The 24168-nt window shown below is 40.3% G+C and overlaps 2 protein-coding genes across 11 annotated transcripts in view; both read left to right on the forward strand.

The window, feature by feature from the left end:
• Window positions 1-10390, forward strand: part of NEK3 (NIMA related kinase 3) — a 33053-nt gene extending 22663 nt beyond the window's left edge. For 5 of the 10 annotated variants that reach the window (XM_037893019.2, XM_037893026.2, XM_007068073.4 and 2 more), the window contains 6 exons: window positions 499-536; window positions 1564-1666; window positions 2087-2239; window positions 3529-3663; window positions 6754-6880; window positions 9890-10390. In XM_037893019.2, the coding sequence (XP_037748947.1) occupies window positions 499-536; window positions 1564-1666; window positions 2087-2239; window positions 3529-3663; window positions 6754-6880; window positions 9890-9959 (626 nt within the window). In that variant the 3' untranslated portion in view covers window positions 9960-10390. The remainder of the gene's footprint in view (window positions 1-498; window positions 537-1563; window positions 1667-2086; window positions 2240-3528; window positions 3664-6753; window positions 6881-9889) is intronic. The other 5 variants (XM_043532499.1, XM_043532507.1, XM_043532513.1 and 2 more) reach the window with 1 other exon arrangement.
• Window positions 10391-11277: 887 nt separating this feature from the next.
• Window positions 11278-24168, forward strand: part of NEK5 (NIMA related kinase 5) — a 42347-nt gene continuing 29456 nt past the window's right edge. The window contains exons 1-8 of the mRNA XM_037893051.2: window positions 11278-11448; window positions 12663-12803; window positions 14492-14588; window positions 17766-17863; window positions 19948-20031; window positions 20137-20207; window positions 22105-22191; window positions 23632-23686. Coding sequence (XP_037748979.2) covers window positions 12687-12803; window positions 14492-14588; window positions 17766-17863; window positions 19948-20031; window positions 20137-20207; window positions 22105-22191; window positions 23632-23686 — 609 coding nt within the window. The 5' untranslated portion in view covers window positions 11278-11448; window positions 12663-12686. The remainder of the gene's footprint in view (window positions 11449-12662; window positions 12804-14491; window positions 14589-17765; window positions 17864-19947; window positions 20032-20136; window positions 20208-22104; window positions 22192-23631; window positions 23687-24168) is intronic.

Below are 24168 nucleotides of genomic sequence, written 5' to 3' on the forward strand. Positions count from 1 at the left end.
AGCACAAGAAGGAAAAGTTCATGTGCCACATATTTTATTTGTAAGCAGTACTCTACTTTTGTGTGATAAATTTAAGGGTAAAAGTATCACTGTCTGGTTTGAGGCTCCAGTTCAATGAGGGCCTTCTGCTCATGTGCATAACTTCAGGCATGTAAATTGTCCTATTGGCATACCTTCTTAGTTTAAACCCTGTGTGTGGTTGGTTTGTTTTTTTTTTCCTTTCCCTTAGGGATATTTACCCACTGCTCAAACCCCGTGCATAATCACAGACAATCAACAGTTCCTTTTTTCCACAGAGAGGTTCAGGGGACTTAAATAGCAGAAGTTTCTCAAGATGGGACTGAGGTATATTGGCAGAGCAGTGAAGAAACTTTCACAGAATTTTCCTTCAAAATGCCTGGCTCAGTGGTGTTAATTTCTTACCTTCATGAGCACCACTTTACTCCAGCTGCTTACCTCAAATGTGGATTTAATTTTTGAACATGTCCATTAATTTAGCAGGTGCTGTCAGAACAGGTGGACGTTCTAATAATGGGGTAAGTACTCAAATATGAATAAAAATATAATCCCTATTTTTTAAAATACATATAGCAAATTGTTGTTGCAGACCAGTTACTGTATTCATTAATAATCCATAGGTTGCTAGATCAGCAGTGGAGTGAATTGTAGTGGTATTCATATAAACATGTCACCCGCATATCTATTATAGTACGTACTGTCCACATCTGCTACAGTTAAAATTGCAACATTTTCTGATATAATCTCAGCTTCATATCCTTATGGTTTTCTGAAATTTTTGGCTTAGGGTCTTGCGTTTTCCGTGTTTAGTCCCTACCTGGTGGTGGATTTTGTTTTATGTTTTAGCAAAAATCCCTCCAGTTGTTTGAGTTATGGGAGAGTGGATAAAAATACACATGTCCATTTGCTTTAAAAACAAAAACACTGAACAAGCCACAGCAGAAACAGTTTAGCTTGGACATATTCCTCTCTGGGAACTAGTGCCCATGCTTGATTTGGGGTGAGGGGTAATTAATTTAAATTAAGTCATAAATGACTGAAAGATCACTTCTGAGCAAATTTTAGCAGAGCTTACACCATGCCCAGTGACTGTATTTTTCAAAATAGAAAAGAGACATGTTGCCAATAGGGCTCATTTCCTTTCCTTGGCTGAGTTTCTTAATGGACCTGTCAATCTGGGAGCTTCCTGTTTGGGTGTACCTTGTTGTTCTCCAGCTCAATTCCTATTCATTCATCCAATCCAGCCCCACCTATTCATTCTCCATCATATTGCTTCTGCTTAAAAAAATTAAGATGCATAGCCTTATGTAATTAAACTTATGCTTAGTGTCAGAAATTCAGACTCTCTGTCAAGAAGGGACATACAGTATGAAATGGGGTATGGGAAGTGCAGTGCAATTGCTGGTTTGGTTTCAGTGGTATTAACTTTAAAATTCTTGACTAGTATTTTTGTTCAAAATATACCAAAAAAGACTTGTAAGGATTATTGTTTAATTGCTTTAACAATACAAGTAATGATTAATGCTGTCCTTGTGCCTTTTAAAGCAACATGAAGATCAAAGTAGTGCAGGTAGCAATTCAGAACTAGAGAACATTACCAAGCGCTTGAGTGAGAGGACACTGAAGCAAAGAGGAGCTGGTGAAGAGGGTAATGTACATTGAATTCTAAGGCTTACGAGTTCTCTTCTTTATAGTGATGCTGATCTGCTGTACAGACAGCTAAATCTTTAACTTAAATATGTGGAGTACACAACATTGTAATTACAGAAAAAGGTGCCAGTACACTTGCATGCAAACCTTTTGATATACAGGGATGATTATTGTATATTTCAGATTAAAGTCTTGCCCACCATGTTAGAAAAGCAGGTTCTTTGAAAACAGTTGATGTAATAAAAATAAACTAACACATGAGACCAAACTGGAGTTACACCCACTTCCATTAAGTCCACATTTTGACCCATAGTGTCCAATCTCAGTGTTGCTAGAGTACTTTATTGCTCATTATAATATTTTGTTTGAGCATAGAAATGTGTTAGAAGCTAGTAATCAGCTTTCTTTTTCATGGCAGTTTCATCAGAAAACTGTGAAGTCCCCCCAAAGAATGCAAATTCGCCAAGTCCCCACAGAAGACATTGGGAAAGGGGAGTGTCCAATACAGTGGTAAATGTCCTGGAAAATGCATCCTTGCTTTCTTCCAGTTTTACAGCTGAAGAGGATAAAAGTAAGATCAGACTGAATGTATTTACAGTTGACTTTTATTTCTTTTTCATACAAGAAATGTGCAGGCTTCTTAATGGTGTTGTAAAAAATGATTTTTTTAGAAAATGACAGCACTATGCAAGGGATATCTAATAATGACAAAAACCACCATACCAATAAGGGTTTGAAGAAGTAAACAATGCAGAAGAGAATAGGTGTCTGATTTTTAAGGTGTGATTTTAAAAGTCTGAGAGAGATGCCAGCAGTGTGGTAAAGAGCCACAAGTGATAAAAGCAGTGTTGACAGCAAAATGGTCGTCATCTCTGTCTGACCAAAAGATTGTGCCTTTATCACAGTTATGTCCCTTGTTACATGAGGCTAAATCACTTTAACGTGCTCCACATTGAGCTAACCGTGAGAGCTACTTGTAAGATTCAGTTGATGCAGAATTCAGCTTCCCATTTTTTGAGTAGAGCAGGCTGGTGGGAGCATATCACATTTGTGCTTCAGCTTCTGCGCTGTTTTCAACTAACGTGCAGGTCATTCAAGTGCTGATTACCATTGACAAAGGGTTAAATGGCCTAGGCTCTAATTACTGTGTCTCGGAGACTCTTTTTCTATGTCCTGCTGTGATAACTCTCAATAGGAACAGTTCAGCACAGATCCTTTACTGAAAAATGTGCAGATTTTACCTTGTACAGTGCACCCACATACTGCAGTAATGGATGCCTTGTTCATACTTATAGGACTATAATTATTATGATGGGATAAATATATATTATAAATAAATGTGAAAACTAGCATTAGCATTTGGTTACAAAATCAAAATATTAATGGTCAGAAAATTCCAGAAGTTGGGGGAGCAGATGATACACCAGGCCATGGAATGGAAACTAAACATGTTTGGACTCATGCATTTCCCTTGATTTCCGCTATAGGAGTGAGTTTTTCTTCTGCAGAACTGGCCCCCCGGGCTCCATCCTATGAGATTCATAGAGGCATATGATATCCAGGCAGAGGTGTTATGCCTCTACACTTGGTCCTGGCTTCTGCTGGCTTCCTAACAGAATTCAGAATCTCTTGCTGCCTTCAGTACCCTCATTCTGCTCTAGTGCTAACACAATCAGCATCAGTTCACCAACTAAAGGACTATGTGTCTGGGCAGCTGGGCAATAATGCTATAAGCTCAAACCTCCAGACCACACCTCTCTGTTATTTCTCTAGTAGATATCTCTATAATTCATTTTATTAATGGTATCTTATGTAGCTAGCAAATCATACCCTGAAACATACTAATGATGTTTTTACTAGGTGGCTGTGTTATAAAATACAGTGAAGATAAGCCACGTAAGCAGTGGATAAAAGAAACTCCTCACACCTTGATGAATATTCTCAAGAATGCTGATATCAGCTTAGCATTTAAAACCTACACTATCTATAAACCAGGTAAATCCTGAGTCTACAGGCAAACTGACATTTTGAAAATCAGATCCATAGTGAACAAAGTTTTTCATTATATAGCATTATTTATATGTTTGACTTTCAAAATCCCAGCAGATTTATTTTAAAATCATTTTATTAAACAAAAGTTAGACTATTAAAAACAAATGAGAGAAATTTTACCACACAGCTGCAAGTCTGTACGTAATCTCTTGACCCCACACTTTCACCTACCGCTTTTGGTGGCCATGTCCATGGCAGCCTTCTGGAAGGCAGGATCCTGAAAGAGTAAGATAAAAAGAATTTCTTCTAGCAGATTTGCTGCTGCTTTAGTACAAGTGGCAGAGCTTTGGGAAGCCATGGCCCCAGGGTATGTCTACACTACAAGCACTACAGTGCTGCACCTACGCTGCTGTAGTGTAAACATTCGCTACAATGACAGGGTATTTCTGTTGCTCTAGTAAATCCACAACCTTGAGAGATGGTAGCTAGGTCGACAGAAGAATTCTTCTGTTGACCTAGCTGCATCTACAGTAGTGGTTAGGCTGACCTAGCTATGTCGCACAGGGCTTGAAATTTTTCACAGCCCTGAGAAATGTAGCTAGGTTGATCTAATTTTTAGGTGTAGACCAGGTGCCAGAGTCTGATTCTACCCTGCATTCTTTTGCAGACTGCTTTATTAGCTTGTTTAACTACTCATTTAACAAAGAGTGTAAAAGCCTGTGCTGATGCTGTGGGCATAGGAGAATGTCTTTCTTTGTGTCCAGTTTATGATTTGACTTTATACTTTCTTTGCTTGTCCACATTTAAAAACTGAAGAAAGGCTTAAGGAAAAAGTTACAAGTATGATTTGAGTTTGGGAAAACCTGTCTTACAGTGAAAGACTTAAGAAGCTCAATTTATTTAGCTTACCAAAGAGAATGTTAAGAGGTCTATGAGTACTACATGGGGAAAAAATTTCTGATAGCAGAGTGTTCCTTAACAGATAAAGGAACAATGCGATCCAATGGCTGGAAGTTGAAGTTAGACAAATTCGGATAAAATAAAATACACATTAACAGTGAGAGTAAGTAGTCATTGGAACAGCTTGCCTCGGGATTTGGTGGATTTTCCATCACTTGAACTCTTTAAATAAAGATTGGATGATTTTCTAAAATATATGTTCTAGCTCAGCCACAAACTCTGAGCTAGATACATGATTTGATGGGTGAAATTTTTGGCCTGTGTTATGTGGAGTGTCAGACTAGATGATCATAATGGTCTTCTGTCTCCTTAAAATCTATGAATGTGCTGATGTTGGTTGATTTTTCATATGGTAGCAGTGAGAGGTTGTTAATTTTGAGAGAGCTAAATTCAGACAGGCTAATTTGCCTGAGAAACAAAAGAGTTGTTGGACCATGGAGCCTGATTTTGGCAGTATGTGTACTCTCTCTTAGGATGTGTGTAGCCCTACAAATACATAAGATGAAATTCACCCAGTACAAAAAGGTTCTTTGAACGTAAGTGGTGGGAAGGCCTTTACATGGGCCACCTGAAGCAAGGTTACTCCTGTGGGCATTCTGCTCCAAAAAATTAAAAATTCTGCAAATTTTATTTGTCAAAATAACACTAGATAATCATGTTAGTTTCAGTTATTTTGGTAATTTATTTCAAAATACCTGTCAGCAAATATGTTTGTAATAATACAGACACACGCAAAAATTTCCCTAGGAGTAGAGAGTTAAAGAAACTCCTATGACAACTCAATTCCTGTTTCTCTGCCCCCTTCCCTCCCCCCCTCCGAGCCCAGCAAAGGGCCAGATGCCTACAACCCCTCCCCCGCATAGCCCAGCTGCGGTGCCCCCCGCCCCCCCAGCCAATACACCCAAACCCCCTCCTCCCCAGAGCCCAGTTACCCACACCCTGTCCCCCAAGCCCAGCCATGGGCCCCCCTTTTCCCAGATATTTGCACCCCCCGCCGAGCCCAGGCACCCATTCCCTCCCCGCCAGAGGTCAGCCATGTGCCCACCAGCCCCCCTCCTGCCGCAGAACCCAGGGATCCAGAGGGAGAAACAAGCTGATGCTTGGTCCCAGGTTTGCACAGTTTCCTGCGTGCCGCCCTCTCCTTCCCTCAGGGTGTGCTGGGAACTCTAGCTGCCAGGAAGCTTCTAGGTCCCTCTCCCTCCCCCGAGCAGTGTCTTCTGTGTGTGAGCTGGGCTCTGTCACGTCTAGCGGCCGCTCATGGTGGCCAACAGCACTGCAACCCATTTCTGTTGGGAAAAGGAAATTCTGTATTGCGCAGTGGCCCAGAATTCTTCCAGGAGTAAGGTAGGGTGAATATTACCAATAGCTATGTCTTCACAGAAGGGTTAACTCGAGTTATCTACATCCAAGTTAACGCCACTTGAGTTAGCCTAGCTCAGGTCAAAGCAACCATGCTGCAAATCAACACTTAGGCTTTGTCTACACTGCCACGTACAGTGCTGAAACTTTCTTTGCTCAGGGGTGTGTAAAAAACCCCTGAGCAATGCAAGTTTCAGCGCTGTAAAGTGGTAGTGTAGATAGCGCTGGTAGCCATTCCCCTCGTGGAGGTGGTTTTATTACAGCCCACAACTACATAGCCACGTTAAAGTGCTGCCACGGCAGTGCTTTAACGTCGGCTGTGTAGACATGCCCTTAGCTGCACAGAATGATTGGTTTATTGCACAGGGTGATTGTATTAGCAACACAGAGCAATTGTGTTAGCAGCTGAAGAATTGTGCTAACTTGAGCTATAGCCAAAAGGCTTGTCACCTCAAATTAAAAAATACTACCACACTCAAATTAAAGGGTTTTGTGTGTGAATGGAACTCAAGTTAAATGCTCAAGTTATGACTTGGGTTAACTACAATGAAGACAAACCTTATGATTTATGGAGCTTAGTTTGGTTGGAAGAGTTAACAAAGGGGGCGGTAGAAAGAATTTAGGAGCAATATTCAAAACTTGGGGGACTGGTGAGGCATTGGGAGGTGTGAATTTTATGGACATTTGATTTTGGTTTTGAAACACTTCTAGCTTTTTTTTTTCACACTAAATTATTGTGGGTCTCCCCCCCCCCCCGCCCCCCCTGTTTCAAAGCCTCTGAAGACTTATTGAGAGGTCCACTTTCTGAGGAAACCAAAGTATCTGATGAAATAGATGGTGAAGGTGAAGCCATTTTAATGGATTCTGAGAGGCTTGAACCAAGATCTGATGAAGAAGACACGTATGTTCCAACACAGCTTGAAAATTATATTCAGCTGTCATGGTTTTCTTTAGCTTTGTTAGAGCAAAAGAAAATAACCTTTTCTCATGAAAATGTGGAACGTTTTATCATTTTTCAGCATATAAATCCATGCCTCTTTTATCTAACCACATTTATTGCTATTGCTACTAAAGTATAAAATTCAAAGTACTTTTTCACTACCATATTTCACATACTTGCCACATTGTGGCGAGCCAAATGGGAATGAGCTGCTCCCACTGTAAGAAACTCCTTCCTCATCACTCAGCCTGATGAGAGACTAACTGGCTTCAAGCTTCTGGTGCAAATGCAGCCATTTCAGATGTGAAGTTGTGAGGTGTGCGGCAAGTGAGCATACCCAGAGCCTCAGGAACAGCTGTCGAGTGGCTGCAGTGTGGTTTGGGATGCCGCACATCTACTGAATGGCTGCTTATCTCTTCCTGGTCTGTCAGGAGGACTTTTCAGACTTCACACTGCTGACCCCAAGACTATTGAATGGCCTTAGAGTGTGTGATGCCTACCTACGCTGTTTTGACACTTTGGACATTTCTGATTTTTGACTTATACATCTATGTTTTCTCTCCTGAATTATTATTTTATATTATGAACCTTTTTTCCTCTTTATTGTACCACTTGTGCATTTGCTAATAAGTACCATTTTTATACGTACTGGTGATGTCAAAATTAAATAAATTACAGATTTCCTTACTGTTGTTCACTGTTGGCATAAGAATGGTCATACTGGGTAAGACCAATGGTCCATCGAGTCCAGTATCCCGTCTTCTGACAGTGGCCAGTGCCAGGTGCTTCAGAGGGAATTAACAGAACAGGGAAATTACTGAGTGATCCATCCCCTGTCGTCCAGTCCCAGCTTCTGGCAGTTGGAGGTTTAGGAACACTTGGAACATGGGATTGCATCCCTGGCCATCTTGGCTGATAGCCATTGGTGGACCTATCATCTATGAACTTATCTAATTTGTTTTTAACTCAGTTATACTTTTGGCTTTCACCACATCACATGGCAACAAGTTCTGCAGGTTCACTGTGTGTTGTGTGAAGAAGCACTTCATTTTGTTTGTTTTTAAACCTGCTGTCTATTAATTTCATCGGGTGACCCCTAGTTCTCGTGGTGTGTGAAGGGGTAAATAATGCTTCCCCATTTACTTTCTCCAAACCAGTCATGATTTTATAGACCTCTATCATATCTCCCCTTTAGTCATCTCTTTTGTAAGATGAACAGTCCAGTCTTTTTAATCTCTTCTCATATGGAAGCTGTTCCATACCTCTAATCACTTTTATAGTCCTTCTCTGTACCTTTTCCAATTCAAATATATCTTATTTGAGATGGGGTGACCAGAACTGCACGCAATATTGAAGGTGTGGGCACACCATATATTTATATAGTGGCATTATATTTTCTATTTCATTATCTATCCCTTTCCTAATGGTTCAGAATATTTTCTACTGAATGCATCCGATGAAGTGAGCTGTAGCTCGCAAAAGCTTATGCTCAAATAAATCTGTTAGTCTCTAAGGTGCCACAAGTACTCCTATCCTTTTCTTAGGGGTTCCTAATATTTTGTTAGCTTTTTTGATTGCCACTACATATTGAGCAGATGTTTACAGAGAACTATACACGTAGACTGCAAGATCTTTCTTGAGTGGTAAGAGCTAATTTAGACCCCATCATTTTGTATGTATAGTTAGGATTAATTTTCCCAATGTACATTGGAATTATCTACAGTGACTCCATGATCTCTTTCTTGAGCAGTAATAGCTAATTTAGACCCCAGCATTTGGTATGTATAGCTGGGATTATTTTTCCCAATGTGCATTGCTTTGTATTTGTCAACATTTGAATGTCATCTGCCATTTTGTTGCCCAGTCACCCAGTTTAGTGAGATCTCTTTGTAACTCTTTGCAGCCAGCTTTGGACTTCACTGTTTTGAGTAATTTTGTATTGTCTACAAATTTTGCCAGCTGACTGTTCACTCCCCTTTCCAAATCATTTATGAGTATGTTAAACAACACAGGTCCCAGTACAGATAATTGGAGGACTGCTCTCCATTATGAAAATGGACAGTTTATTCCTACCCTTTGTGTCCTGTCTTTTAACCAGTTACTGATCCATGAGAGGATCTTCCCTCTTACCCCATGACTGCTTAGGGCTTGTCTACACTTACCAGAGGATCCACGAGTGGCAATCAATGCAGAGGCGGTCGATTTAGTGGGTCTTGTGAAGACCCGCTAATCAACTGCAGATTGCTCTCCCGTCAACTCCTATACTCCACTGAATCAAGAAGAGTAGGGGTAGTCCATGGGAGAGCGTCTCCTGTTGATATCACGTAGTGTGGACCCCACGGTAAGTAGATCTAAGTGACATCGATTTGAGGCACACTATTCACGTAGCTCAAATTGTGTAGCTTAGATTGAATTTCTCCTGTAGTGTAGACAAGGCCTTAGTTTGCTTAAGAGCTGTTGATGAGGGACCTTGTCAAAGGCTTTCTGAAAGGCTTAGAACACACTCCTCTTGTTGGCATCTTCCATTTTTTGGTTTATGTGGTTCTCCACCTAGCATGCTGGTTTTGCAGATCACGTTCTAAGCCACCTATCTCTCCCCATTTGTTGTATAAGAGCCTAGGTACCTAATTTAGGCTTCCTGGATCACAGTGTTGTTCCTGTAATTTTCTAGGTGCCTAAAAGTTAGATGCCATGATGCTCGGCATTGCAACACCTTAGTCCCTTTTGTGGATCTGGGCCCTTGTCTTTGTTCTCTTATGAAAGCTATAATTTGAATGAATTCAAAAAATAATTCCTTTCTATTCCCTAATCACAAAGGTGTAAGGAATATATCTTTCGTAATTAGGTTGTTTTGACTGTAATTCAGCGTGATATGTGGGATAATTATGGAAGAAGGAAAAATAGTAGTCAAGATTTTTATGACTGTATTATTTTAGCTTTGAGAATTTATTTTTTTTAATCTGTTTTTAGGGACTTTGAAGAGGAAGATGATCCAGATTGGGTGTCTGAACTGAAGATGATGGCCAAATACAGTGACTGAAAGACTATAAAATGTAACAATTATATGTACAATATATAAATTACAGTTGTTAAATGTTTCTACACCAAGTTTGGATTTTAATTTTTTATGCTAAATCAACAGTTTTCAAGTTGATTAGTTCTGAATGTATAAGTTTCATACACATCAGAATGGAGAAAAAATTTACATGATAAAAATTAAAACCCCAATCCAATGAACAAATCTGAGTATTGAATATATATGCTTGTTCTGTAGAAATGTCCAGGAGAGCAACACTGTTTAAATTGATCATAGTGTGGCAAGTGAGGAATGGTAGCACTAAAAGAATAATATGCAAGGTGTTTCTTTTTGATTAAAAATACAGATATTTTATAGTAGGAATAACTGATTTTTGCCTGAAGGTAGCTTTAGGGACTATAATAACTTTTAATAAAGGTCTACGGCTCTCTCCAGCCCGTTTGTAATCTTTTGAAAATGCCCTAGACTTGATTGTCTTTGTTTATTCATTTTAGTAACATAGAAGATATTTACAGAAAACCTTGAATATGGTGGTGGTAGGTTTATGTGCAGAGAGGACGTGTGTGTGTGTGTGTGTGTGTGTGTGGTGTGTCTGTGTGGGTGTGTGGTGAGGGGAAGGGGACACTGGTCTCTTTTGTGAGTTGCAGGTGGAACACAGATCTTCGTCAATTGGAATGACCATTCTAGTCTTGGGGCAGGAACACTGGGCGATGGGGGGAGATGTAATAAAGAAGACACAGGTCTCGGTATGTAGTGAGGACTCTGGTGATTGGGGGTGTGTGTCTCTGGGTAATGGGGGGTGTGCAATCAGAACACTGGGGATTGAGGTGCACTGGGTGATGAGGGTGTAGTGAGTATACTGGGTGATGGAGGTATACTGGGTGGTGGGGGTGCAGTGAGGACACTGGATGATGGGGTGCAGTAGGTGATGGGGGTGCAGTGATGACACTGGATGATGGGGTACACTGGGTGATATGGTAATGGGGGTGCAGTGAGTGATAGGGTACACTGGGTGATGTGGTATAGTGAGGACACTGGGTGATGGGGTGCAGTGGGTGATGGGGGTGCAGTGATGACACGGGGTGATGGGGTACACTGGGTGATGCTGGTACAGTGAGGACACTAGGTGATCAGGGTGCAGTGGGTGATGGGGTGCAGGTGACACTGAGTGATGGGGTGCATTGGGTGGTGGGGAATCCATTGGGTGGTAGGGTGCAGTGAGTAATGGGATACAGTGGGTGATGGGGTGCACGTGCATTGGGTAATGCGGGTGCAGACAACACTGGGTGATGGGAGGCAGTGGGTGATGCGGATGCAGTGAGGACCCTGGCCCCTGTGTGAGGGGGCCGCGCTAGGGGATCCCGGGAGGGGTCAGGGCCCTATATTGTCCAGGCTCCTCCCCCCTCGGGGAGCCCGGGCTCCTCCTCCTCCCCACCCCCTGGGTTCTCTCACTGCTGCGGGGCACGGGACCCGGGCCGGCTCCGGCACACAGGTACCACGCGCCCCGCTCTAGAGCCGCCGGGGCGGGGGGCTGAACGAGGGGCTGCGCTGGGGCTGCGGGCCTGGCGCGTCCCGGCTCCATGGCAACGGAGCGCGCGGGGCGGGGAGGCCCGGCCGGGCGGGGCGAGGACTCGGGGATAACCCCGTGGCCCCCACAGCACGCGGGTGGGGGGTGGGGTGGGGGGGGAGACACCGGCGACAGAGCGCTCCTACCCCCCAAAAAACAAAAACTGCGGAGATAGCGATAAACAGGGAGACTTTGTGTAGGGCCGGCTGCAAACCAAGGCCGCCCCAGGCCTGCCTTCTGCCTGCAGCTGCCTGGGGCCTGATACAGGCGCCCACGGTCGGATCCAGGCTTTCCCGAAGTGCGGGTTCCCCCCCATCGTCCCAGAGCCCCGCTTGCGTCCGAGTCTCTAGCTGGTTGTCAGAAGGGGCTGCAAACGCAGTCCTGGCTGTGAGATGGGCATCCAGCGCTGCCTGGTAGCTGCAGTGTGAACGTCCCCATTCGTTTCAGTGGGTGCTAACCCAGACGCCAGTGATAACACCTTGTAACTACTTCACTGAGCCTCAAAGCTTATAAGGAAAGAGAAGTCATGTCATATTATTAATGCCTATAGCATTAGTGTCAACACATCCTCAGACGTTCTTGTTAACTGCTGGAAATGGCCCACCTTGATTATCACTACAAAGGGTTTTCTCCCCCTCCTGCTGGTAATAGCTCATCTTAAGTGATCACTCTCCTTACAGTGTGCATGATAAACACCATTGTTTCATGTTCTGTGTGTATATAAATCTCCTCACTGTATTTTCCACTGAATGCATCCCATGAAGTGAGCTGTAGCTCATGAAAGCTTATGCTCAAATAAATTGGTTAGTCTCTAAGGTGCCACAAGTCCTCCTTTTCTTTTTGCGAATACAGACTAACATGGCTGCTACTCTGAAACACATCTTGAGTGGACTTCTAACAGCATCTGGCACTGAAGGGAGTTGTGACTGGTTTATTTTCCTTAAGGTGGTGGGGGCTTAGCATTCTTACATTTGGAAAAACTGGTTTAAATACACTGCACACCAACCCAGCTCGTGACAGTGATTGTGATTAAATTCTTCAAATTTGTGACTTCATCAACGTGTGAAATCCCTTGGAATATTTTCAGAACACTGATTACCTGTGAGACCCTCATATTTGGGACTTTTTTTGTATTTTAGACACTGCTTTAAGACAAAGACATCATGGATAAATATGAAATTATTAAAATGATTGGGGAAGGAGCCTTTGGCAAAGTATTCTTAGCAAAAGGAAAGGTAGATAACCACCAATCTGTTATCAAAGAGATCAATTTAACAAAGGTAAAAACAACAAAAGTAACCCTATATAATACTGATGTTTTTTATTTAATTGGTTATAATGATATGTGTTACTACGATGTAAATTTAGGAGTTTTTTTATTTCCTTTACAATTGTATGTAGACTATATAAAGTTAAGATTTCTAAAAGACTGTGTTCAGTTTGTCTATTAATGTAGTGATTTGCAAGCGTGATTATATGTACAAAGCTAACATAATAAAAACATGCCCACTATATTTCCAGTTAGTTCAGACTTATCTATGTGTAGAGTATGAGAACAAGTATAGAAATTATGGGCATATCCCTGCCAAACATTTATTACCAAGTATAATGGTTACTAATTGTGAGTATTCCCATTTTCTCCACCAAAATTTGTTTAAATTTAATTTACTTGTTGTGTTTCAATCTCTCATAAGATAACTATGAATTGAACTTTATTAACAGAACATGTTTTAATCTTCAAGCCATTTCAATTAATTCATTTCTAAACTTCTTTGTAATTTAAAAACATGACAGTGAGTAAAATATGATAGAACATATAATTAAAATGAAGCTTCTGCTCTCAAAATAACTGAACGAAGTATATTTTGTGATGTGTTACTCTGCTTCTTCAATGTTCACTTATTTTCAAAATTAAGTAATTCAGTCTGGGGAGAGGAGCAGTCCTCTTAGTGATTAATATGAATGAGTGTGTGTGCGATGTATTAGGCAGCTGCAATAGAAGAATACATTTTTATAGTCCAGGTCTGAAAATCTTTATACAACTTTCATACTCAAACCCAGAGACTTTACAACCTAAAAATTACAAAAGCTGTACAAATTTTCTCTAAACTGTATTCACCAACAATACAATAATCAACATTTGCCAGGAATACAAGACTTCAGATTTTGGCTGTACACAGCTTTAAGATAAATAATTTTAAAAAATTGCCAAGCCTGAGCATTCAAAAATCATGAGTCATGTTCAAAAATTACAAGACTTAAAAAAAAAAAAAAAACCCAATAGATTTTGGGTTCTTTTTATTTGCTTTTTGGTTTCTCACCCTCCAGTGTACAAATATGTTACATTTTCAACTTTCAAATGAAAGATGAGATTCTCAAGAAATCACTAGACTTCAGGATCTGGTGCTTCAAGAAAAACACCATGGGTGAAATCTTATTTCCACTGAAGTCAATGGGAGTTTTGCCATTGACTTCAGTGGTGCTAGGCTTTCACCCAAAATATTGGAAGAGTGGATAACACTTAAGAGGAGTATTTTAAAATATTTTTCCTTTGTATTTTGTTCATATGAACTTACACACACCAAGAACAAAAGTCACATGGGTCCTGCTCCTACAAATACGTAAGCCTGGGACTAACTTTACTCATGTGAGAAAAGTCCCTTTGACTAATTAGGACTACTCACATGAGTAAATTTACACACTTGCTTAAGTGTTTTCAGGATCAGAGTCTAAAAATGTCAGAAAGTGTCAATATATTTTCAAATATCAGAACTTGTATTTCTCACTGTATATGCATCATATTTTTTAAAATGGTGATTAAAACCCTTTAAATAACTTTTGCAACATTTAGATCCACTACCACGTATTTAATGGGATCTTCTAGGGCTGTTTTGATCTGAGCTTTACATAGAAAAAAGTTTTACTAGCAAATTGGCATTTTACTGTTTGTTTTTTAAACTCACTTTAGATGCCTGTGAAAGAAAAAGAAGCATCTCAGAAAGAAGTAATTCTTCTGGCTAAGATGAAGCACCCAAATATAGTAACATTCTACAGTTCTCTTCAAGGTTTTAGTTTAACTTTATTTTATTTGTGATTTTAGTGTTTAAAATTAAGCCTTTATAAAACTCCTATTGATTTTTTTCCCCCTAGAAATGATTTGAGATTACAATACTTTACTTACCTAGGAACCTGAAAAAATGTAGCTTAAATGTTTTGTACGCATAAATGACTTCTGGAATTGGACCAAGTTATTAGGTATTATTTCTATAGTACTTGAAGTATGCATGGTGTTTTATTGACAAAGAAACAGGCTTAGAGCCTTATTGAGCTATTTACAGCCAGGAGTGATGGTTGGAAAAGGATGTACCATGCAACTTTCCCCCTCATTTTTGTTTTCTCTGTGTGTGTGTGTTTCCCTTTTAATATTTTAAGCCCTCTCTGTTTGTCTCTTGCTTATTGTTATGGGGTACCATTCACCACTAGGGGACCTCCTCCTGGCTGTTTAGGGGATTAGCTCCTTCCAGGTAAGACACCCCTTTCCTTGCAGCATGGCCCCTCTCTCTCTGTGACTCAGGGTATTCCGTCTTTTTGACTGAGCCTTCCGGCCAGGTCACTATAGTCCTCGCCTTCCAGGTATCAAAGTCCCATTCGACGACTGTCCCAGACAGTCTTTGTCTCCACTGCCTAGTATATGCCACTTCGTCATTGGCTGGTAGGTGAACCCGGGCTGACCCTCTGCTCCTGGTTCCAGACCAGGGACCCGTCAATCAGAAACCAAGCTCTGCTGCTACAGTAGAAACTCAGAGGTACTAACACCAGAGTTACAAACTGACGGGTCAACCATATACCTCATTTAGAGCTGGAAGGACACAATCTGGCAGCAGCAGAGACCAAAAAACCCCCAAACAACCCAGTACTGTGTTAAATGTAAACTACTAAAAAAATAAAGTGAAGGTTTAAAAAAAGAGATTTGACAAGTAAGGAAACTGTTTCTGTGCTTGTTTCATTTAAGATGGTTAAAAGCAGTATTTTTCTTCCGCATAGTAAAGTTTCGAAGCTGCATTAAGTCAATGTTCAGTTGTAAACCTTTGAAAGAACATCTATAATGTTTTGTTCAGAGTTACAAACAACCTCCATTCCCGAGGTATTCATAACTCTGAGATTCTACTCTCTCCCCCTGAGCCTTTTCCTACACTCTCTCCCCCTAGGTTTCCTTCTTTCCCTCTCTAAAATCCAGAGATTGGCTGTAGGCTCCCTCACTACAGCCCCCTTCTGCCACCAGCTTGCTGGCTTTATATTAGCCCTGCGTGTTCCTTCTCAGCCTGGCTCCACCATCATTAAGGGGTTACTTAGGCCATCTAATTCCTTTCAGCTGTGGCTTATCCAGTTAGTTGCTCCTTTCTCAGCCTCACCATCCCCTTCTAGCCTAGTATGGGGTGAACATCCTGTGGCACTTATGTTTTAGTTTTTATTGTCTCTATGTGCCTCTCAAGGGGTGTTTTTTTTTTTAAACCCTTGCTTATTTACCTCTCTTTTGTGTTTTGTTTTCTTTTTAACTTGTGTCTGTTCTACTGTGCTGTCTAAAAGACCAAGCATTGTCATTTCTCTATTTGATACATATGATGATGGGAGATCTTCTTGATATTCATTATGATGGTTGAATTATGCAGACTGACATATCTGGGGGGTAAAGGTAGGGGGAATTGCTACATAGTTTCTCAATTACAGGTGCACCTATGTCACAGATGGTATTCTCCTCTTCATACTAAGGTTTTGTTGAGGAACCAGAAATGTGGGATTGGTCCTGGAGTACTGTGCTCAAATTGATAACTAAGTTTGTCATGAGATATTTCCTTTTCTCATTAAATTTGTGATTTATAGATGGAGCTTTGTTACAAATGAATAGGCTGTGGCAGTGAACTGAGTAGATATTCACTAAGTCACAGGACAAACACAGGTACATATTTGGGAAAAAAACAAGTTTGTTATGGTAATTTATGAAAAGAAATTCATACCTAAAGTGCCAAGATGATAATGCTAGTCTTTTATAATTAATTGACAAGCTCACAGAGGACTTGTGTCCAAGTTGGCAAAATAATTATGCAAGGCACAGGCCTGAAAAAATAACCGAACAAAAGGAAAACTTTGGTTGGTGGGGACTTTACCATCTTAAATTCCCTGTTTTGTGGATATCCTGATGAGTTAGTGATGTTTGCAATGATGTCCATGAAGTCTGTGGTCTGTTGAAGAAGGAGCTGTAGGCCTACATTACAAAACCCAACAGTTTTTAGTGCAGCCTGCAGCTTATGTTTCAACTCTAACTTGTACTTGAATTTCTGAGAGCTTGGAGATTTTCTTTTGTCGCATAGTACAACAAACTGTGGCCAATGTACATATTTGATAAAGGGGCACATGTATTCTTGAGTTCAGCCAGCAAATCTGTCTCACATGCTCTCAACTACCAACTTGCATTTTGGCTTCTCAGAACTATTTTTAGTGATTGTTCTGTCTACTGCACTATTAAAATATCCCCTCAGGAATAAACATGGGGAAGCAGAATCCCTCTAAAGAGGATGTTTTGGGCTATGGCAACCTGGGCCCAAAGATGGAGCAGCTTGTTTCTCAAGATTTCACTGAAATCAGATACGTTCCTCCTCTTGGGGAAGCTCTGCTAAGAAGCTGGAAGAATCTGTGACCCATGGAATAGATCTCACACATAAAAAACTAAATATTATGCAAAATCTTTTGGATAACATTGAATAACATCTGAAGTCTGTTGCTGGATCCACACAAAACTTGGAAGCCAGCATAACTTCATTTATGGGCTCTAGGATATTGCACATGCTATGATGGGGGAGACTTGGTTGAATATGTATTGGCCACAATTACTGGTGGAAATAAATTCACTTTGTCACAATGAGGGGTAAGTAGGAATGAACATTTAAGAACATGGGGATCATCCTGAACATGGATTGAGCTGTAAAGCTCTACTTTAGCAAATCTCCATCTCTTTTATGTGTCATTTGCTATAATCAGTTTTTCCCCATTGATCATGAAAAGCATCCATCTTACCAGAAATCCTTGGGGGCAAGAAGCAGAGATAGAGGATCAAAAGCTTTAAAAAAAGAAAGAAAGAAACAAACAAACAAAAAACCCAAACACAGCAGCTGTAACCAAAATAATTAATTGCTGTATCCACTAATATCAAGGAAGTAGGTAGAAAAACCTTTCTTTTCTTGCAGAAAAGAATAAGCTATATATTGTGATGGAATATTGTGATGGAGGTGATCTAATGAGACGGATCAATATGCAACATGGAGTGCTGTTTGATGAGGACCAGGTAAAGGAGTTATTTTTGGAGGAAAGGATTTATATCCTAATATGCACATTTAGGACTATCTAATATGTGATGCAGTTTCTTGTCTTTACAATCACAAGAGACATATAGCTAAGCCCTTATGATTTCTGTGAGAATTTAGTGATTTTTCAGTTAAGAGCTAGAGAAAAGCTCTCCTTAGAAATGACATTTGAGATGGAGGGTGAGGAGTAGTGTAGATCAACGCTGTGTCTTATAGACCCAATCGTGTTACCTAGATGGGGTGAAATACTGGCCCCATTGAAGTCAATGGCAAAACTCCCACTGATTGCAGTGAGGATCAGGATTTCACCCATGATGTTCAGTAATAGGATTCAGAATTGTTAAGCCAGCCTTTTGAACCTGTTCCAGTATATATTAGCTCAGAAGTGTGTGTGTGTGTGTGTGTGTGTATATATATATATATAATTTTTATTTAGTGGATGGAATGGAATCACAACTGTTTCCCACCCTTCACTTTTCCCCTCTCATTCTCATTCATGCTACTTTTTGACCTCCCTTCAACTAACTGAAGCATACTTTTCTATTATGCATTGCACTTCAGAGTACAGAACTCAGGGCTAGTTTTTCAGACATTGATTTCCATTTTGCAGGTGCAAGCAAGAATTTAGATATCTAGTCACCTAAATTGCTAGTGAAAATAACTGGTTGTAAAACTGCACATGCCCAAAAAGAAACCCAGTTAAGGCTATCCTTAAAATGTGACTCGCAGTCTACTCTCAATCTAACATTTAAATAGAAAAAGAAATCTCTTCACTTTTCTTTTTTCCATTTAAGTGGTAGAGAAAGACGGAGTCAATGGTGTGGCAATCAGTTGGGAGTTAATTGAGTGTTTAGGACTGTCTGGCTCATTCAGTTATTGGAAGCAGACGAACGCAAGGGAGAGAATGAAATTGATATAAGAGAACAAAATCACAAATAAGAAAAATGCAAAATAGGGAACCAACAATAAAAAAGAATGCTGACAACAAGAGAGAATAACAAAATACAGAGCGAAACTAACAGGAAATGTGACATCAGAAGACAAACAAAGGAAGAGCAGACACAAAAAAACAGAGGAAGACAAAAACAAAACAATCCCCAAACTAAAGAAGCAAAGCAAGCTACCCAATTATATTTAGTTCCCATAATATGCTTATATATTTTCAAATGTATGTATGAATTTAGTGCTCATGAAAGGCTCCAAATCAAGGAATCACAATTAAGCACAGCTAAGTAGGTGCTTAAGTGCTTCCTGAATAATGTTGATTTCCTGAATGAAATCATTAAGTCAATGGGCTGTACGCATGTGTTGTAAAGTTAAGCATGTGTTTAAGTGCTTTCCTGAATAGGGATAGACTTAAGTATATGTTTTAACTGCTTCCCAAAGGTCTTGATCCAGGAAAGTACTTAACCATGTATTTAATATTAAGTATGAACTCAAGTGCTTTTCTGAATCAGGACCAACGTAAGGATATAATAGCTGTGGCTTATGACAGGGATAGTGTGAGAAATTACTATGCAAGCTTCCTTATACAACGCTGCCATTTACCCACATTTCTAACTGGCAATCTGTATTTTTCTGTTCCTGGGCCTTTCTTGACAAGGGACCATAAATGTTATCAAAATTGTATGGTGGTTTAATGGTTTCCAACACTGAGGATTAGGATGAGACCATATAACTCCTTTTCAGATGTGATCTGAACTAAGATTTGAACTCACTCCTTCCTAAGTAAAAGGCAGCCTGGGGCTTGATTTCACATTCCTTACTCAAGCAGAACTCCCAGTGCAGTTACTGGAGGGTTTGTTGGAATAAGGACTGTAGGATTGTGTATTTGTCTGCATATTATTTTCTGATAATATTTAAAATTGGAAAATTGATTAAATGAGTCCAGTCACTCAAGTTGATATTAACAGCTTTGTTTATTTTTCCCTCTTTTTTGTGCATATGCAGTGTGTATTTTAGGTTTTTCTTCTATTTTTGTTTTATGTTTTTCAGTAAGACATTCCATTGGGAATTACAGCGGTGCAGATTTACAGAGTCTTGTACCTTTTGTCTTTCACTATAGATTCTGGCTTGGTTTGTGCAGATTTCCTTAGGACTGAAGCATATTCATGACAGGAAGGTTTTACACAGAGACATAAAAGCACAGGTAGTAAACTTGGAAGTTACAGTTCTTTATTTTACCCAGTCACAAAAATGCATACAGAGGAAATTCTTCCATGTTTCATCAAGGCAGTTTCTTCTTTATTTGCAGAACATTTTCCTTAGCAATAATGGAATGGTAGCAAAGCTTGGGGACTTTGGCATAGCAAGAATGTTGAACAAGTAAGCATCTTTTTTGTACAATCTGTGTCCTGTACCTAATGCCAGCCCTGAAAAATGTAACTGTTCCTAAAGATCAGGTGCAGATTCAAAGTGTGTTGTGTCTAATAAAGTCTAGGGGACTAAGGGTCTGATACTGCCCTGTGGAAATCAATTTTTGCTATAGACTTGAATGGGAGCAGGAAAAGGCCCTAAGACTGCACAGAATGTATCCAGAATGATACATATTTTATTTTCTTTAAGAGGTATTTACAAGAAGCTAAACCAGAAGAGTATATGGGCTATGTGGTGGAAGGATGGTCCAGTGGCTAAGGCACTAGTTTACAACTCAGAAGATCTGGGTTCAAGTCACTGTTCCACTGCAGACTTCCTTTGTGACTGTGGACAAATTGCGTTGCATCTCTGTGCCTCAGTCTCCCAGCTGTAAAATGGGGATAATAGTACTTCCCTACCTCAAAGAGGTGTTGTGAGGATAACTACATAAAAGATTGTGAGGTGTTGAGATACTACAGTAATGGGAGCCACATAAATACCTAAAATAGATGGCAGGTGAACCCCATGCTTTGTATCAGTACAGACTTTTTCTACAATATTTTAATACTCTTCATGGAATAGAAAAATTACAAGAAAAATATTTACTAGCTCAATAACACCATTCATCAAACAAGTTTACTATACAAATATGAATGACTTCAGCATCACAACCTCCCAGATGCTCAGAAGCATTTTCATCTCTATTTTACAAATGGGTAATCAGAGCCACAGAGAGGCTAGGCACTAACCTTTCAGTGGGAGTTGTGGGTGCTCAGCACTTCTGAAAATGAGGCTGTCAGTGTCTCAAGTTTGACAAACCAAAACAAAGGCACCCCAAAATTAGTGTCCACTCTTGAAAATTTAAATGTACGGTGATTTGGCCACACAGGTTACACAGCAAGTCAGTGACAAAGCAGAAAATAGGACATGCAAACCCCGGGACAGCACTCCTTCCTTTCAGTCCTGGTTTGGGTGGGATACTCACATATAGGACAACGTTGTTTCGTGGTTTAATGGATATATTGCAAAACCACCTGGTGCGTCATAAAATCTTGCTGCACAGTTGAATGCTTTTAAAATACTGTATTAATGATAACTAAAGGTACGATTTTTTAATGGCGGTCACAGGAGCCACAGAATCCGTGACTTCCAAAGACCTCTGTGACTTCAGCCCTGGCAGCTGGGAGCTGCAGGGTCCCGCCACCTCCCGGAGCGGCAGGGAGCTGTGAGGTACGCCTGCCGCCTGAGGCACTGAGTCCCCAAGCTGCCATGTGCAGTGGAGGTACCCTGCAACTCCCAGCTGCCAGAGGCAGGAGGTACCCCGCAGCTCCCTGACACCTGCGGTGGGGCAGGGGGACCCTGCAGCTCTGTGCCCTCACAGATGGTGAGGACCCCAGAGCTTCCAGCCACCCCGCAGCTGCCTAGCCACTTCCCCTTTTATCATGGATATTTTTAGTAAAAGTCAGAGACAGTTCACAGGCTTCTATGCATTTTTTTTATTGCTCATGACCTGTCCGTGACTTTTACTAAAAATATTCATGACAAAATCTTAGCCTTAGTGATAACCTTTTCTCCAGGAACACTGGTATGGGGTGAGAAGAGAGAGAATTTCTGAGCTTTGTATTGGAACACAAGCATTCTCCACTATAGAATTACACAACCATTTTAACAGAGAGCTGAAGAGTATTTTAATTTTGTCCCTGCAGTGTATAAATTAATGTACTGTACTAAACTGGCATTCATATTCTTTTGAGCAGAAATGATAGCCTCTGTGTGTTCATTTCCTAGTTACATACAAGCCCTTTCCCCCACTTTTAGAATAAACTCTTTATCACTTACGTTTCTTTTGTTTTCTATCTTTCATTAGTACTATGGAGCTTGCTCGTACCTGTGTAGGGACACCCTACTATCTATCGCCTGAGATCTGTAAGAATCGACCATATAACAATAAAACGTATGTATCTAAATATATATTTGCTTGGATGCTTTCTCCAACCATATGATGAAACATGCATGCTTGAAAACAGGAAGTTATTTGCTTTGATAATCTCATGACTTAACATTACAACTGCATTTTTATTTTTATAAACATGTTTGCAACTACTTATATTTTAATCTTTTTACTCATATTTGTAATACTGTCAGGTTGAAATTAAATTCTTTCCTTTGTTTCCTCTTTGTGATTTTATCCCACTGTGTGTCTAATGTGCCGTAGCTGACATAGGTGTGGCTCCTTTTAGTTCTTGAATCTGCAAAAAGGTGATAGATTGAGTATTGATTGTTAAAAATATTCTTCAAAGAATGGTGCTAGATTGACAGTTCTGGACAGTGAAAGCCCCTGTTTTCAGTAACTCTTATAGAGTTCCCTGCAGAGGAGGCAGGTACGCCTGAGACTTGTAGAGACCCACTGTGAGCCACCAAAACATTAGGTGCTGAGTGTTGTGGGAATACATACCCCTATTCTGTGTGGGAAGCTTGACTTCAGACCAGAAGAGACTTGATTCCAGATGGATACCTCCATTTCAAAGCTCTCAGGGGGTTCCTCAGACTGCTCATCTCCCTTGCAGCCTCCTTGGCTGTCAATCAGACAGAGATAGCCTACCCCTTCCCTGTGCAGGAACATCCCTGCTGCAAGCATCGTACCTTGGTGACAGGGCTGCCATCTATGACAATAAGAGGGGAAAGTCTAAGATAGTCAGTTACTACAATGATGGATGTGATATAGAAAAATATGTAGAGTAATAGGCTCCACCTCTGGGGATAGAGCTGTGTGGCCACAGATCAGCCTTACAACCGCCTCTGTGTGGATCTCCATTCCCAGATACACCTAGCTCTCCATGGATTCTAAACCTGACCAGCTCAGTCTGTATCCAGTGAACGGATCTGTACTATAGCTACAAGAAGCACTGAAAATGAAGAGGCAGTTGTTTATATTTACACTGTCAGGCAGGCAAACATGATAGGCAAAAAGAACCACTGCAGTGAATGCTGAACATCTTTATTGCATCTCCAAAGTAATATTCTTCTTCAAAAACTATTTTACACTACTACAAGTGCAAACTGTTGACACCAGCCCATCAGTTCTACTCTTGGTCAGGACACTTGAAGGTAATAAAATAATAGTAGGATTGTAATTGTTATTTATACTGCACCATCATTGTGCATGGTGTATAAATATTATTTTTTTTAAAAAAAGGCACCTTGTTATGTACTTCAGAAAGCAGAAAAATTAATTGCAGGTTAGTTTGGGCACAAATTTCTCTACAAATTACATTAATATTAACTTTTGGTGAAGTATCTTCAAGTAGTTTAAATGCTGAGGTGAGGGGATTGTATTATACTTACGAAAATGTTAGATGCATTCTCCTGACATTTGAATGGCTTTCATCCACAGAGATATTTGGTCTCTTGGCTGTGTTCTCTATGAGCTGTGCACTTTAAAGCACCCGGTAAGTATATTCACAATCTGACTAATATCACAGTATTTCAAAAAAAGATTGAACAGGGCAGAAAATTGTTGCAATGAGAGTATTTCAAAGACAGCTATTGGAAGGAAACATTTGCAATTTAATGGAGGTGGAATTAGAATGTTCTCCTCAATTCTTTCACTTTAATTTCTCACATGAAGTCTCTTTTGGGCATATTGAAACAAAGTGAAGTGTACACACAGACACACACTGTATTCTTCCACATAGCGCTACTATTTTTATTCTAAGTGTGATCACCTTCAACACACTTAGGCCAGATATACTTCTGAATCATTCCTTTTTAGGTGAGAGCTGCCCTGGAGCTGGGAACTGGGAGGTGGAAGCTTCAGAAAATCCAATGTGGACCAGTGACAAATCCCTTGCCTTTAGGAAGGCAGTGGCATCTCAGCTAATTAGAATTAAATGGCAAAGTGGGAGACAGTGGAAGAAGTCATTTTGTGCCG

Source organism: Chelonia mydas, chromosome 1, assembly GCF_015237465.2.
Source record: "Chelonia mydas isolate rCheMyd1 chromosome 1, rCheMyd1.pri.v2, whole genome shotgun sequence".
Classification (NCBI taxonomy): domain Eukaryota; kingdom Metazoa; phylum Chordata; order Testudines; family Cheloniidae; genus Chelonia; species Chelonia mydas.